Here is a 14,830-nt window from a genome sequence, read left to right on the forward strand (position 1 = left end):
CCCCTACTAATGATGCCATGTCATCACATTACTGTTGCTAATCCTCGCCTGATCAAATCTTAGTTCAAACTCAAACTCAAATTAAAGCCCAGAATTGAAATTTCTCAAACACGCAAAATAAAATGTTCAAAGTGTGGAAAATATTCCATAACTAATTATGTTGGTGACCCAACACTTTGGTAAAGTATTTTAATGCTCTTTTGTGAATATAAAAGTGGCTAAAAATAATTATTTAATGCTTTTTAAATAATAAAAATACTAAACTATTTTATTTGAACCTCGAACTAAATGTGGCAGTGGTATAATTAGTAAAACCAATTTAGGTATTGTTCCTATATTTTATAATGCTAATAGCTATTCAAAAACAAAAGAAAACTAGAACTGTAAAAGAAAAATAACAAATTAAATAAGAGGTAAACAATCCCCCCGCCCCTCTGGGCCTTAGCCCATCCGAGCCAGAGGCCCAGCCGAACGTCCAAACGCTCCCTGCTCACACTGCTGCAGCGACCGAGCCACCGAGGGCGCTCCCGTCGAACCGCCTCGCCGACGACGCTGGAGGGGATAAGGGCGACGCCTCGGGCTCCCCTTGTCCCCTCCCCACTTGCCCTCGCGCTCCCCCTCCTCCTCTCTCCCCCTCTCGCTACACCCCTCCTCCAGATCCAACCGCGTCCGACACCGTCGTCGCCATGGTTGCCCTCGCCGGCGTGGCTACCCTCCTCCCCGGTTCCTGCTGACATGTCCCTCCGCCCCGCCATGGTCTTCTTCGTCGCCTGGAACCACGAGACCAAGATGGAGAGCCCCACATCGCGGGGATCGAGCTCTCCTTCATCCTTCGGACGTCGCCGTTCGTCAATGACTCCGGCGATGTCGATCCTCTCCGAGCCCACCTTTGCACCCCTACGGGATCCCGGTGAGCCGCCCGTCCAACCCCTATGTCCCTCCCCTTCGTTTGCATGCCGTAGGCCGCCATCACCGTCGTGCCCGAACTCTCGCGTACGTGTACATGCGTGCAGCTACTGCGCTGCTTTGCTTGCGACGCTGCTGCTGCTGCGGCCCGCACCCGCCGCTGCCGCCTAGTCCTCGTGCCGGCCGCGCCCGAGCCACCCCCGCGCTTGCTCTGCCGCTCTGTGGCCGCGTAGCCCCCTGCTGCCCGCCGACCGCCCGCTGCCGCATGCACGCGCCCGTGCTGGTCGCTACTACTGCGCCGCTCCACCCGCGCGCGTGTAGGCCCGCTCCTCTCCTACGTGCAGCTCGCGCGCCTGCTGGCTACCTTGCCCAGCCTGGCCTTGGCTCAAGCTTGCGCGCCTTCTGGCTACCTTGCCCAGCCCGGCCTTGGCTCAAGCTCGCCGCCCCGCGCTTGCCTCGGCGAGCCACTGCGCCGCCAACGCGGCCGCGTCGCTGGCCCCGCTGCGCCTCTGCCCGCGCCCGTTGGTTCCCTTGCTGCTGCCGTGCTGCGCTCCGCTCGCGCTCGTCTGCATATGGTTTCGCTTGCTGCTGCGGCTGCCCCGCCTACGCCCGCCACGACCAACCACGCGTGCCCCGGCTCTCCTCTGCACTACTAATTACTGTAGCTATGGCTAGCTTTGCGAATTTTACACCAAGTAACCCCCTGGTCTGCCCCTAAACAGCAGCTAAACAACTGTTAACAGGAGTAAGAATAATATTGGTAGATAGTACACTTGTCAAAGCTCAAATGTTTCCATTGAACCAAATCAATTTGATGCATGGATTAATTCCTATGAAAATCACAAAAGTCCATCTTTTCTTAATAGAAAACAGATTTTACCCCCATAGCAGCGTGTGTGTGCTGTGTAGGTGTGTGTGTGTGATGTGTGTGCAGCGTGTGAGTGTGTGTGGCCGATGCGCCAAGTGCGTGGGGCTGCCCCAAAACTAGTCTAGGTCTAATTTAATTAGGTGGATTAGTTTTAGGATTATTTTTGCTGTCTAGCTAGTTTTATTAGGGCCTTTTATTAGTGCTAGGTTACTTTAGTAATAGATGACATGTAGGCCCCCTTTTAAATAAGTTAGGTTTATTTATTTGTTTAGGTTTATAGTCTATGGCATGTGGGCCACACCTATCCTTTTGACTAGTCAAATTGACTCGGTCAATTCGGTTTAAGCTAAATATAATAATTCTAGAATATTTTTAAAACTTTAAAAAATTAATATAAAATAATACGTAACTTGGATGAAAATACTTTATATATGAAAGTTGCTCAGAAAAGCGAGGCGAATCCGAATACGCAACCCGTTCGTCCACCACACATCCCTAGCATAGCAAACCCGCAACTTTCCGCCTCCGGTTCGTTTGTCCGAAAACGCGAAACGTCGAGAATACTTTTCTGGATATTTTTCCCCTTTGCCCGTATCACCTATCCATGCGTTAGGTCACACCTAGCACAACGTATTGACGCGTCTCACTTTGTGATACTTTGATTGCTCTGTTATTTATTGTGTTTCCCCTCCGTTACTTCTTTTCGGTAGACCCCGGGACTGCCGGCGACCCCTAGTTCGACTACGGTGTTGACGACAGGTCCTTCTTGCCAGAGCAACCAGGCAAGCCCCCCCTTCGATCACCAGATATCGCCTACTCTTCTCTCTACTGCTTGCATTAGAGTAGTGTAGCATGTTACTGCTTTCCGTTAATCCTATCCTGTTGCATAGCCTGTCCTTGCTACTATTGTTGTTACCTTTACCTGCTATCCTACTGCTTAGTATAGGATGCTAGTGTTCCATCAGTGGCCCTACACTCTTGTCCGTCTGCCATGCTATACTACTGGGCCGTGATCACTTCGGGAGGTGATCACGGGCATATACTATATACTTTACACTGTTACATTACCTGTGGTACTGTTCGGAGTTGGGGGCTGAAGGGGCAGGTGGCTCCATCCCGGTAGAGGTGGGCCTGGGTTCCCGACGGCCCTCGACTGTTACTTGTGGCGGAGCGACAGGGCAGATTGAGACCACCTAGGAGAGAGGTGGGCCTGGCCCTAGTCGGCGTTCGCGGATACTTAACACGTTTAACGAGATCTTGGTATTTGATCTGAGTCTGGCTACTGGCCTATACGCACTAACCATCTACGCGGGAACAGTTATGGGCACTCGACGTCGTGGTATCAGCGACTGAGTGGCGCGCGCCGGATTGGACCGTAAGCCTGCTCTTGTATTAAGGGGGCTAGTTCTGCTTCCGGCCGCGTACGCAACGTGCAGGTGTGCAATGGGCGATGGGCCCAGACCCCTGCGCCATGGGATTTAGACCGGCGTGTTGACCTCTCTGTTGTGCCTAGGTAGGGCTGCGACGTGTTGATCTTCCGAGGCCGGGCATGACCCAGGAAAGTGTGTCCGGCCAAATGGGATCGAGCGTGTTGGGATATGTGGTGCACCCCTGCAGGGAAGTTAATCTATTCGAATAGCCGTGATCTTCGGTAACAGGACGACTTGAAGTTGTACATTGACCTTATGACAACTAGAACCGGATACTTAATAAAACACACCCTTTCAAGTGCCAGATACAACCGGTGATCGCTCTCTTACAGGGCGACGAGGGGAGGATCATCGGTTAGGGTTATGCTATGCGATGTTACTTGGAGGACTTCAGTCTACTCTCTTCTACATGCTGCAAGACGGAGGCTGCCAGAAGCGTAGTCTTCGACAGGATTAGCTATCCCCCTCTTATTCTGGCATTCTGTAGTTCAGTCCACATATAATAGCCTTATTCCAGTTGATACCAATGCATACATATGTAGTATAGCTCCTTGCTTGCGAGTACTTTGGATGAGTACTCACGGTTGCTTTCTCCCTCTTTTCCCCCTATCCCTTCTACCTGGTTGTCGCAACCAGATGTTGGAGCCCAGGATCCAGACGCCACCGTCGACGACGACTACTACTACTCGGGAGGTGCCTACTACTACGTGCAGCCCGCTGACGGCGACCAGGAGTAGTTAGGAGGATCCCAGGCAGGAGGCCTACGCCTCTTTCGATCTGTATCCCAGTTTGTGCTAGCCTTCTTAAGGCACACTTGTTTAACTTATGTCTGTACTCAGATATTGTTGCTTCCGCTGACTCGTCTATGATCGAGCTCTTGTATTCGAGCCTTCGAGGCCCCTGGCTTGTAATATGATGCTTGTATGACTTATTTTATTTGTAGAGTTGTGTTGTGGTATCTTCCCGTGAGTCTCTGATCTTGATCGTACACGTTTGCGTGTATGATTAGTGTACGATTAAATCGGGGGCGTCACAACACCCTACATTGAACCTGGTCTATTTTTTAACATTCTTGAAACGACCCCAACTTTTACGAGCAGGTTGGCACGCCTTGGTAGGTATCCATCCATGTTTGAACAATTTTCGACATGTCTGGCCATTTATTGGCCTTTTTTTTACCAAGAAACACCAGAAAATGCAAACTTTATCGAAAAGAACGTGCTTCCAAATGGGGCCTTTTGGGCTTTTAACATGCTTTCAAATTTTTGTTCGCTCTTTTTAGAAAACATTTTTATTTTGGCATTCTGAGAAATTTTGAAAGGTACGAACATTTTTTTAAATCATACAATTTTTTAAAATGCTAATATTTTTATTTTATGAACAAAATTTTAAAATGTCAACAATTTTTTGAAAGCATGAGCAGTTTTTGGAAAAGAAAAAATAAAATGAAAAAGAAACAAATAGCAAATAGAAAAAATAAAAATAAAAAGAAACAGTGGGAAAAAGACTGGTTCTCTACAGTAAACCGATCGCTGATGGATGGGTGCTATAGTCCGCGTTACCTAGTTAGATACGGAAGCCTTCAGCTCGTGTGGCTAGCGACAAGTGGTCAGCAGTGGGAGTTACATTGTTCGATCCCATGCACTGCCATTCTTTTTCCAGTGAGTTTTTTTCCTATTTCCACGCGCGACAATGAGGTGGCTTAGTCAGACGGTCTTCTGTGCATGGTGCCATCTATTTGACGTTACTCTCCGAACATACGGAATTTCCTATTTGCCACATGTTGTGGCAAGAAACCAGGCAATCACACACACAATCGTTGAATTGGCCGGCCCATCTGAGCGTTTGAGCGACAGTATTGTGAATCTTCTGGAAGATTCTTGGCATTTTTTGGGAACTATCTAAAAGGTTCCTAAACCGATTTGTCGTATTTTTTCAGCTATAGTTTTGTTTCTATTTTTTGCATTTTTGTTCCTTTTCTGATTTTCTGTTTCCTTTGGAATTTGCTGATGTGAACATTTAAAACAAATCAGAATTTTGATTTTTGTTCTCATTTTTTAATTTGTTCGTAATTTCTAAATGTGCTCCAAATTTTCAAAAGAATGTTCTCATTTTCAATTATTTTTTACAGATTTAGAAAAAAATTCGTGCATTAAAAAAAGTTCATGGATTTCAAAAACTGTACAAGTTTTCAATTTTGTTTTGGAATTTCGAAAATGTTTATGTTTTCAAAAAAATCACAGAAATTAAAATGTATTCATTATTAAAAAAAACACAATTTTCAGTGAAGCGTTCGAAAATTAAATGTGCCGCTTCTTAATGTTTATAAAATGCTTGCGCTTGTTCACTAATCTGTTGGGTGGCTCGTCGAGTGGCTAGCAGCATTATTACACAGCGCTCTGGTCGCAAGTTCGAATCCCTGTCAGCGTGTATACAGCATATACGTCCAGACACATACGAAAGTGGGTATAATTTGTGAAATGATTCTATTGCCCTTTATACGTTTTGTGAGGAGGGGTGTATCCAAGCGGAATAGATGACCATCATTTCTCCAACATACTACCTGGCAGTAAAAGTTGGATCTCTGTTTTTGTTTCAAGCTAGCTGCAAGATCGCTATCGCCTGAGCTAGGAGAATAAATACCTTGGCCAATATTAAGTTTATTCCACCACAGGGTATTTCAAGTCGAAATGCACGGCTGATACTATTTTCGAAACCGAAAAGGAAAAGAAAAGTTTACCACGTGGCTGAATTCTTTTTCCAACAAAAAGGCGGTGAAATGGAAATTGACTCAAGATGCCTGTATGGGTTCTCTCTCGTATTATTATCGCTCAGGGCTGGCTCCTAATAGTAGTCCTTGTTGACATTGCCCAGAGTAAAACACCCTGTTTCAGAACCATGAATCTGCACTCCTTGCTCCATAGCCGATAGCACAAAGTACCACTGACTCATAGGCACATTGCATGGAATCAGGCCGATTTATTTAATGCTGGCAAGACAGCGATTTCTAGTCATTTGCATGCAATGCAACAGACTTTGGCCGGAACAGCAAGGTCTTGAATTCCAGGCTCGATATTAAGAACAGGTGACAAGAAACTTGAGAGTTACGACACGACGCAGATACACCGATTATCATGACAAAGACTTCACTGCTACATTTTACTCAAACCGGAAGCCAAATACTTCCTCTGTCGCAAAATAAGTGTCTTAACTTCAGTATAACTTTAGTACAAAGTTATACTAAAATTGAGACACTTATTTTGAGATGAAGGGAGTATTTATAAAGTACTTAAGTGTCATTTTCAGCGAAGCAAAGTTAAGTTAGGAATTAAAATTAACATTATAATAGGGCAATCCAGTGACATAGCTGCTGATTGATGTAACAAAAGGAATACTGATCCTTCTATAGGTTAATATTGGCTCAACATGTTCTACAGTGTTCTGAGAGCTAGCTTACTAAATTTAGAAGCAACTAACACCAAAAAAAAAGTCTTCTACTTCAGGTGGAAGGAATGATTCAATACAAATTGGAATATCTGAATTCAGAAATTTTTCAGTCTATAAGATGACATAAGTCCAGTTTGAATTTCCAAGCTGTACATCCTTAACACAGCATTATCTCATTATGAGAAAGTTGCCTTACATACATACAATTTCATCATTTAGTGGAGATAAACAAAAGCTCCCAAGTCGATTGTTAGGCATTCAAGCATTACAAAACAAAAGCAGATCCACATATTTAGATCAAAAGGGCTCTCACCCCGGTTCCATTTGATGAAACCACACCATCTAGTTTACAATTACAGACTGACCTACTGGGCCAAAAACCGTTGACTGCTTTCAGTTAGCATGGCAACAATAATAGAGCAAAAATTACCAGTTTTCTTCCAGAAATCCGAACGTGTTAATAGCAGAGATTAGATTATGAGACACCAGTCATTAATATGAGTGCTTGAGGATGAGATTCTGGTGTGAAATCAAAACTCTGCAGAATAAGACAAGTACTATTTGATACTCATAAGAGTAGATAAATATGTCTAGCATAATTTATTTCTTCAAACATAGGTTATATAACAGGTCGCCCAGGAGAAACAGGGATGGCCTGAGCACTCTCTCCAATACCTTATAATTATACGGTATATGTCATGATCCTAAAGATGGTTACTGCATCAACAATATGTTCAACATCTTCAAATGCTTGCAGAGAGACTGCTCATTTTAGCACGACGCTGAGTTATGTCAATTCTCAAGATAACATGATGAATGGTAGAACAGTTGTAAACCTAGCGGTGAGCTGTAGCACATATCCCCAAACAAGGACACGCGTCTTGAATCTTGAAAGAAGATGTTTCTGCATCGCCCTGCGCAAAATTCAGTCATTCATCACAACCCTTAGCTTGCCTCTTGTTAGCGATTCACACTGTTCTCTTAGCTCAGTACTGCAATCGTATATCACTAGCCTTTCCAGCGAAGATGGGAGGCCCTTCTTAGGCAGCCTTGGGATGTCATCACAACAAACGATACTCAATGTCTTGAGGGAAGGAAGGCTGTGCAGTCTCACAGGAAGATGTACGAGGTTGAAACAATCATCAAATTCAAGGTTTTGCAGGGACCTGAGGAGCAGTAGCGCTCTCTCTTGCTCATCTGTTAGTCTTGTCCCTCCCTGTTCCAGCTTCTCAAGTCGTAGGCATTGGAGGCAAGTGAGGCCATTGCACAGTGACATGGTAAGGAGAGACAAGTCATCAATGTGAAGACTTTCGAGTCGAGGGCCCAGCTCATAGTGCCCCGACAAACGTTCCAAATATGGAGGCAAGCCAGGGGAGTTGAGTAGGGCCAAATTCCTGAGGTTCACAAGGGATTGCAAGCCCTCTAGTGCGATGAGTGATTCACATTTTTCAATTCTCAGATCTTCCAGCGACCTGCAGGAATGCAACTGTAGAGATACCAAACTAGGGTTTTCTTGTACTTCCAAATTCATGAGGTTCACAAGGGATTGCATTCCCTTTACTGTGGCAAGCTGTTTGCATTCACGAATTCTCAAATCTTCAAGCGACGTGCATGAATGCAGCTGTAGAGATTCCAAGCCTGGGCTTTCCAATACTTCCAATTTTTTGAGACAGGTGAGATTACCCATGAAGCAGAGTGATAGTGTTTTGTGGTCATAATGACTGATCACAACTTGTCCAAGTGGCTGCGGAAGAAGCCATGTTCTGTTTGCCTGGACATCATTTCTGTCATTATGCACCAAGGATGAGAGCAGCCCAGGACAGCATCGAATTATTAGCTCCTGCAGGGAGGTAAATCCAGCAAAGTCTTCCTTCTTCCCGTAAAATCTCAAATAAGGGCTTCGAGAAATAGCTATCTTTTCTAGAGAGGAGGTGAGATTTAATGGAATGCACAAAAGTCCATCTGGACCCCAGCTTGATGAAGTCTCTGGGGCTGAGATAAAATTTGGTTGACTGTTCTCTTCCTCTTCAATCTGTAATTGTGTGAACTGAGGGCAGTCATTTAAGCACAATTCCTTCAGGATTTGCGCATGTTGCAACATCAAAGATAACCACTTCCCTGTTATTCCTGATGAACTAATATAGAGACTTCTGAGACACCGGAGGCCAAACCGATATGCACCTATCGCATATTCATCAGTAAGCTCTGGCCGAACATCTGAAGAGAAAAGTTTTCTGCACCCTACTATACGGAGATCCCTTAAAGAGAAGAGCTGATTAAGACTTCAAAATGAAATAGATGTTAGGTTTCCACAAAATGATATGCTCAAGGATTTTAGGTCCCCCCAATTATGGAATGCCAATATTTTTCCATCCAATCTCAATGTCTCACCGGAATTCTCACCAGATCGACTATTTGGAGAAATTTCTAGTTTTTCTGTGGACGATCCCTCCATCTTCGGAAGTGTTGGAACTCCGTCGATGTGCAGTCTAGAAACATTAGTTGAATGTGGTAGGAGACACGGCATCAGTAAATGAGGACAATTGATTACTGTGAGTACTCTAAGACCAGGCAACCATAGCTTCCACCCAGTTCCGTAGTTATGACCTTCAAACAATGATGGCTGCTCAGCAAAGTTATGACCTTTCTCAAACAGATCGAACACCTTGAGTGCAGGGCAGCTCCGAATCTCCAGTACCCTTAAACTAGAGTTCAAATCCCCTAGGGAAGTGCAGGTACATCTCTCCAACTCTGGCATTTCAACTAAAATCAGCTCCTGCAATGATGGAACTGATACTTCTCTAATTTTCCGCAGGTTGCTCAACTTGATTGTCGTAAGAAACGGAAGTCTTTCTAGAGATGGAAATATAAGCCTTTCACCACAATCCTCTAGATTAACCATCCGCTCAAGGGTAAACGAAGTATCACGGCATAAGCCAACTTCTAATACTTGAAGGTGGAGAAACTTGCTCAAAACTTGAGGTAAATCTCCCGGCCAAACATGAGCATCCTGTAGGTTTAGATACCGAAGATGTGTAGGATTTACCAAACCGCATAGGAAGGAATGAGACCCGGCAGTTGCAGATACTTGTAACAGACGCAAATTGTGTGCCTTCTCAAATACTTGTTGGAACAATTGGGAGTCGTACTGTCCAATTAAGACCAATGATCTCAAATTTTTAACCTTTTTCATTGTATTTCGCAATATCTCTTGAAACTTCTCATCATACCAATACACACGACCAGTTACTATTGACAAATGTAGCACAGTTGATGAAATTTCATTGCACTGTAGAGCATCCAAAGTTGCACACTCAGCTCTTGAAATTACCCTTGCGAAATCATGCATAAGAGCACACATAACATAAGTAGTTTGATTGTTTGAAGAGTAGCCTACTTCAATCTGCTGAAAGAAGCCCAGGTTCACTAAATTAGTTAGATAGAGTCGTCCTATCTCATCCAATCTCATACCTGAATGACTACACTTAACAAATCCCTGTGAAATCCAAATACGAACTATCTCCTCAGCGAGAAACCGATAATTGCAAGGGAATATAGCACAATATGAGAAGCATTGTTGTAAATGGTAGGGCAGTTGATCATAACAAAGCTTCAAAGTAGGCATAATGCCTCTTGTGAGTTGCAGGGATTTCCAATCTTCGTTCTTCAGAATGTTACTCCAATGTTCACTGGTAAGATGCTGTCTTAATAATGCCCCTGCAGTTTCTGCAGCTAGCGGGTTTCCTTTCAACTTTTCTATTATCTGCCATGCCAAAGTCCTAAGACTACCTTTCACTTCATAGTTCTCATCACCAAACACACACGCTTTAAACAATATCCAAAAATCATCTTCTTGCAAACCAGTTAACTTAATTGGTTCAAGCGTACCTCTCCTTTTTGCAACAGATGGTTTTCTAGTTGTCACAAGTATGATATTGCCTTTTGCATTGTCAGAATTGAAAGGGGCTAATAGTTGGTTCCACTGGAAATCATTCATGTCATCCCAGACATCATCTAAAACAAGTAGAACCCTCTTTGATTTAATATAACCTCTCAAGACCTCCTGAAGCCTGGCAAAGCTGTACAGCCCTTCATGTGTTCCTTGGGAGACAAAATCCAACATCTCTCTTGAGATTCTCGTTTCATCAAATTTGTTGGACACTGAAATCCATATCCTATGGTCAAATTGACTTTCCACGGATGGATCGTTGTATACCAGTTGAGCAAGGGTTGTCTTCCCAACCCCACCAATGCCTAAAACAGCCAGAACAGTTACACTGCTAGATAATTTGTGTCCTTTTACCAGCCGTATGATTTCTGCCTTCTCATAATCCCTCCCATAAACTTTTCCCTGAACAAGACTTGATGTTCTACGGTGTGGATGTTCTACATGTTGATTTGAACTTGCACTAGAGTCTGATCCAAGTATCATCAGAGCCGCTCTCACATCTCCTCGGATGCCTTGCAACTGATGAGTTATGTCTTTTATCCTATTGGAAAAGGTGTCCTTATCCCAAGTGTATGTGTCGGATCTGGTGCCATGTTTTGGCTCCTCAGCCTCAACCCCTCTGATGTTTCTGGTGGATGAAATACCATCAGTTGCAGTAGAAGTAGCACTTGCAGTAGCATCACCAGTGCTGCAATAAGAAAAAAAAGATGGTGGATTGGCTGTTAGAACCACCGTAGATGTATACAGAAGACTCTTAAAATGTGCTGACAACCAATGAAGATATAATTTTCTCAGTTACCTTGAAGGTTCACTTGCTCCACGTTTCTTCTTACAACTTTTACTCTTGAGATGCTTGCGCAAAACAGGTGTCCCCTTGTCAGCTGTGCACACAACCATGACACGACAGTGTTTACATCTTCCTCTGACAGGCCCTCCATTTTCATCGAACTCCTCGATATCAAAGTGTCCCCAGGACTCGGACGGTAATCCGTCAAAACTGCTACTCTCAGTCGATCTCTCCACTTGCAGTGATCCATGTGTATCCGTTTCGTCAAGGTTGTGCCTTGTGCCTGTACCACAAGTCCACGAGAAAATATAAAACATAAATTTAACTCTTGAGTTGTTTGTCTATATGTTCTATACTTGATTTCCTTGTATGAATGAAAGATTTATTTTTTTAACATAGACATTCGACAAGAAGAGGCAGAAAAATGAAAAACTTGGATGGATCTAGGGGGCTTACCTCCTTCCAATTCCAGCTGATGCTGGAGCCTCCAGTAGTCGAGCTCGTCCACCAGATCATCCGCGCCGTAGAGCAGCTCCCTGATGCGGGCGAGTGATCGGGCCAGCGGCTTGTTCCCGATCGCCCTCCCCTTGACAGCAGAGACCACCATCTCGACTCCCTCAACCTCAGATCTGAGCATCTCGATCTCATCCGCGAGCCCAGCCCGGCGAATCCAAGCATCGAGCTTGCCGCCAACTAGGAGGCTGGCATAGATGGCCTGCACCAGCCACCCAATCGCGGCCTCCAGCGAAGTTTCCATCAAATCCAGTAGAGAAGCGGCCTGCGGGTCGGTGGAGCAGAGCACTGAGAGTGAGAGCTGAGGCAGCAGTATGCAGCTGGGAGTCTTTTTTAATGGAACTACTACTGAGGTTCGTTTGCTTATGTTTCTCTGGACAAGAAAAAACTCTTGGCCCGTCATGTGCAGCACGGGCCGAGATCTCGCTGTCGCCGTTGCCCGACGAGTGCTGGGCCAAATGTCACAGTGAATATTTTGTCGTTGTCGCTGTTGACTTTTGAAGCAAACATGTTGGTTACGTACTCGGAGAAGGAGGGTGAATTGTTGCATGATGCGTGGTTGGCCACAAGTGTGAAGTTTCAAGGCATGAATTATGACGCGACATTTTGGGTAAGTGGGCATATTTGGTTCAATGAGCACAAGCACTACGCGGCCTACGACATGGAGGTGATCCATAGTCGTGATATGAAGTCACTATTTTATCGATGGCACGCTATTCAAAATGTCCTCAACAAGTATTGCAGTGCATATGCATAATTGCAAAGAAGTGGCTCAGGGCGCGTCATTCGAAGAGTTTGTAAGCTTAGCCTCTTGTTGCTTTACGTGTTAGTCATTTCATTGGTGCTCAATATTGCAACTTACTATCATGTCATTGTCTAACACAGGCACGCATGGGCGTTGTACCATACGACGGAGTGCAAACCCTTCACAATGCTGGGTTGTTGGATGAAACTCAACGGCCATGGCTAGATCAACCTGTGCCCGTGAAGAAGTTATCTTGCAGTGAGAAGCCCTTCGATGGTGGCTGCGACACTCTTAGATCTTCAAGGTGCAGACTGATCGCAGGGTAGCAGGCAGCTTCTTCTCTATTCAAACAATGCTAGTTCTCGCTCTTCTCGGTATGCCTACTGGTGATGGGTCCAAAGTCCTTGGTGTTGGCTGCTTATCGTAGCTTGTTTCTGGTGCTATTTCTTGCTACTATAGTCCTGTGCACCCAAATGATTTGCTTGTGCGTGTACAATATAGTTAAGATGGCTCTTCCGGAATTTATTAGTGTTTGGTTAAGTATAGTATATATAGGATGAATATGTGTGCTAGTCTACCTTTGTTGATGATTCTAGTAGGGCTTCCACCACATTAGCCTTGTGAACTCCATTGGTTCCATTCGATGAATGGATCCGGGGAGGGATACATCACTACAACAAACACCTCCATATAACAACGGATATCTACCAACGATACTAACCCAAGTGTTGTTTGATTCAACCCCCACGTCCCAGATTAGCGCTAACCTCCCTATTCCTAATCCAAAGGGGGAAATGGTAACCACTCGGTACACACCCCTACACCCCTCCGTTGTTAAAAGAAAAAACTTTTTCCTATCCCATCTCTCCATCCCACGATTCCTCTCTGACCCGAGCTCCATGGCCATGACGCTGCCGCCATGACCTCTGGTTCGGCCTAGCTCTGGCGCTCTTCTGCGTCGTTGCTCGCTGGCCCCAACTCCCATTGAGTGCTATCCTCAGATCCTCCGTCGCCGCGAGGTCCTCCGGGCCCCTGCACGTGCCCCTGCAGCAACCCTCCACCACGGGTCACCGGCGCGGCTCCTGCTCCTCCGGTTTTTCGGCTCACTGACCCCAGCGTCTCCGCACGAGCGGCTGCCGCCACTGGCTCAACGGTGCTGCTCTGCCTCGGCTACCTCGACTCCCACGGCAACGGTTCAGTGAGACACTCCTCCCCTCTGCTCTTATCCTCTCTTGTCCTGTGTGGCATACCTAGGTTTGTCGTCTGGCGTCGTAGATTACGGCTGGATATAGCAAGAACCGCGACTGCTCTTCCTAGGGAGGTTGCCATGGTCGCCTATGGCCTACCCCACCGCTCACCTGGATTTATCTCCCTCAAGAACGTGGTTTTCCCATTATCCCCAATAATCCATTCCCCCCTAATTTAACAACATGGTGGCTTCTATAATTCCATTGGCATTTGGTGCCTAGCTTCTCTAAATTTCCACTTGTGCCATGGATGGACCAATTAGAACGAGATTGGAACACATCTCTGTACCCTTCCAATTAAATTGGTCAATGAATATATTGGTACTAATGTATTTAAGTTATGGCTAGCGATCCTCTTTTACGTTGGAGGAAACCTGATCCTCTAATTTTGCTATACATGTTTTTGCTGGTGATCCTCTGCTTTAGTTGTGCAGACCATAATAATTGTGTGATGCACCTATACTATCTGTATGTATTTCTCTACATGGCTATCATACTCTAGAGTGCCACATTAAACTGCAGAAAAATAATAATTTTACCTTGGATGACTATTCACCAGTCTTGTTTTGATATCAATGCCTGCATCTTTCGTGGCTTATGTGGAGAGAATCTAGTTTTTGGTTGAAACAGGGGTGATTGCGCATTATTTATTCACTCTTAGAAAAGCTTCTGATTTCATGGAGAAATCAATATTACAAGTGCATAACCTCTCCTTATTCAGTAATATTAAGCATGAGTAATACATAACAGCACTACAAAGGTATATGAATCATAGTCGAGACATCTCACACTTGCCAGCATGCGAAGGTATGTAGGTAAAAATTTGATTCATCCGAACTATTTTCTTTAGCTTCAGATACTTTTCAATACTTTAATGTTTGTATTTATTTGCATGCTATGATGAATTGCAATCATTTTTGGACCAGAAGGATGCATCA

General features: G+C 44.9%; 2 protein-coding genes and 1 long non-coding RNA gene across 3 annotated transcripts; 1 reads left to right on the top strand and 2 right to left on the bottom strand.

Moving 5' to 3' along the window:
- Positions 1-567: 567 nt before the first annotated feature.
- On the top strand, positions 568-4,146 carry LOC147981318 (uncharacterized). The gene is made up of 2 exons (XR_015599894.1): positions 568-910; positions 3,841-4,146. It is a non-coding gene; the product is annotated as an uncharacterized LOC147981318 (long non-coding RNA).
- Positions 4,147-7,234: 3,088 nt separating this feature from the next.
- LOC147981319 (uncharacterized) lies at positions 7,235-8,752 on the bottom strand. Its single transcript, XM_087513931.1, has one exon. It carries the CDS (start codon positions 8,750-8,752, stop codon positions 7,577-7,579), a length of 1,176 nt encoding a protein of 391 aa, XP_087370057.1. The 3' UTR covers positions 7,235-7,576.
- Positions 8,753-8,935: 183 nt separating this feature from the next.
- On the bottom strand, positions 8,936-12,303 carry LOC147981320 (disease resistance RPP13-like protein 4). The gene is made up of 3 exons (XM_087515933.1): positions 11,844-12,303; positions 11,400-11,670; positions 8,936-11,288 (listed from the first exon to the last, which is right to left on the bottom strand). Exons 1-3 carry the CDS (start codon positions 12,301-12,303, stop codon positions 8,936-8,938), a joined length of 3,084 nt encoding a protein of 1,027 aa, XP_087372059.1.
- Positions 12,304-14,830: the final 2,527 nt, after the last annotated feature.

The sequence above is a fragment of the Triticum urartu genome, chromosome 3A (genome assembly GCF_056163025.1).
Source record: "Triticum urartu cultivar PI428250 chromosome 3A, HENAU_Tu73, whole genome shotgun sequence".
Classification (NCBI taxonomy): domain Eukaryota; kingdom Viridiplantae; phylum Streptophyta; class Magnoliopsida; order Poales; family Poaceae; genus Triticum; species Triticum urartu.

Excerpts from the sequence above, each read along its gene's own strand:
- LOC147981319 (XM_087513931.1), bottom strand. The coding sequence starts at position 8,752 with ATGTTGCAACATGCGCAAATCCTGAAGGAATTGTGCTTAAATGACTGC.
- LOC147981320 (XM_087515933.1), bottom strand. The coding sequence starts at position 12,303 with ATGACGGGCCAAGAGTTTTTTCTTGTCCAGAGAAACATAAGCAAACGA. Across the intron at positions 11,671-11,843 it reads TCAGCTGGAATTGGAAGGAG|GCACAAGGCACAACCTTGAC; the intron begins GTAAGCCCCCTA and ends CTTGTGGTACAG. Across the intron at positions 11,289-11,399 it reads GGAGCAAGTGAACCTTCAAG|CACTGGTGATGCTACTGCAA; the intron begins GTAACTGAGAAA and ends TTCTTATTGCAG.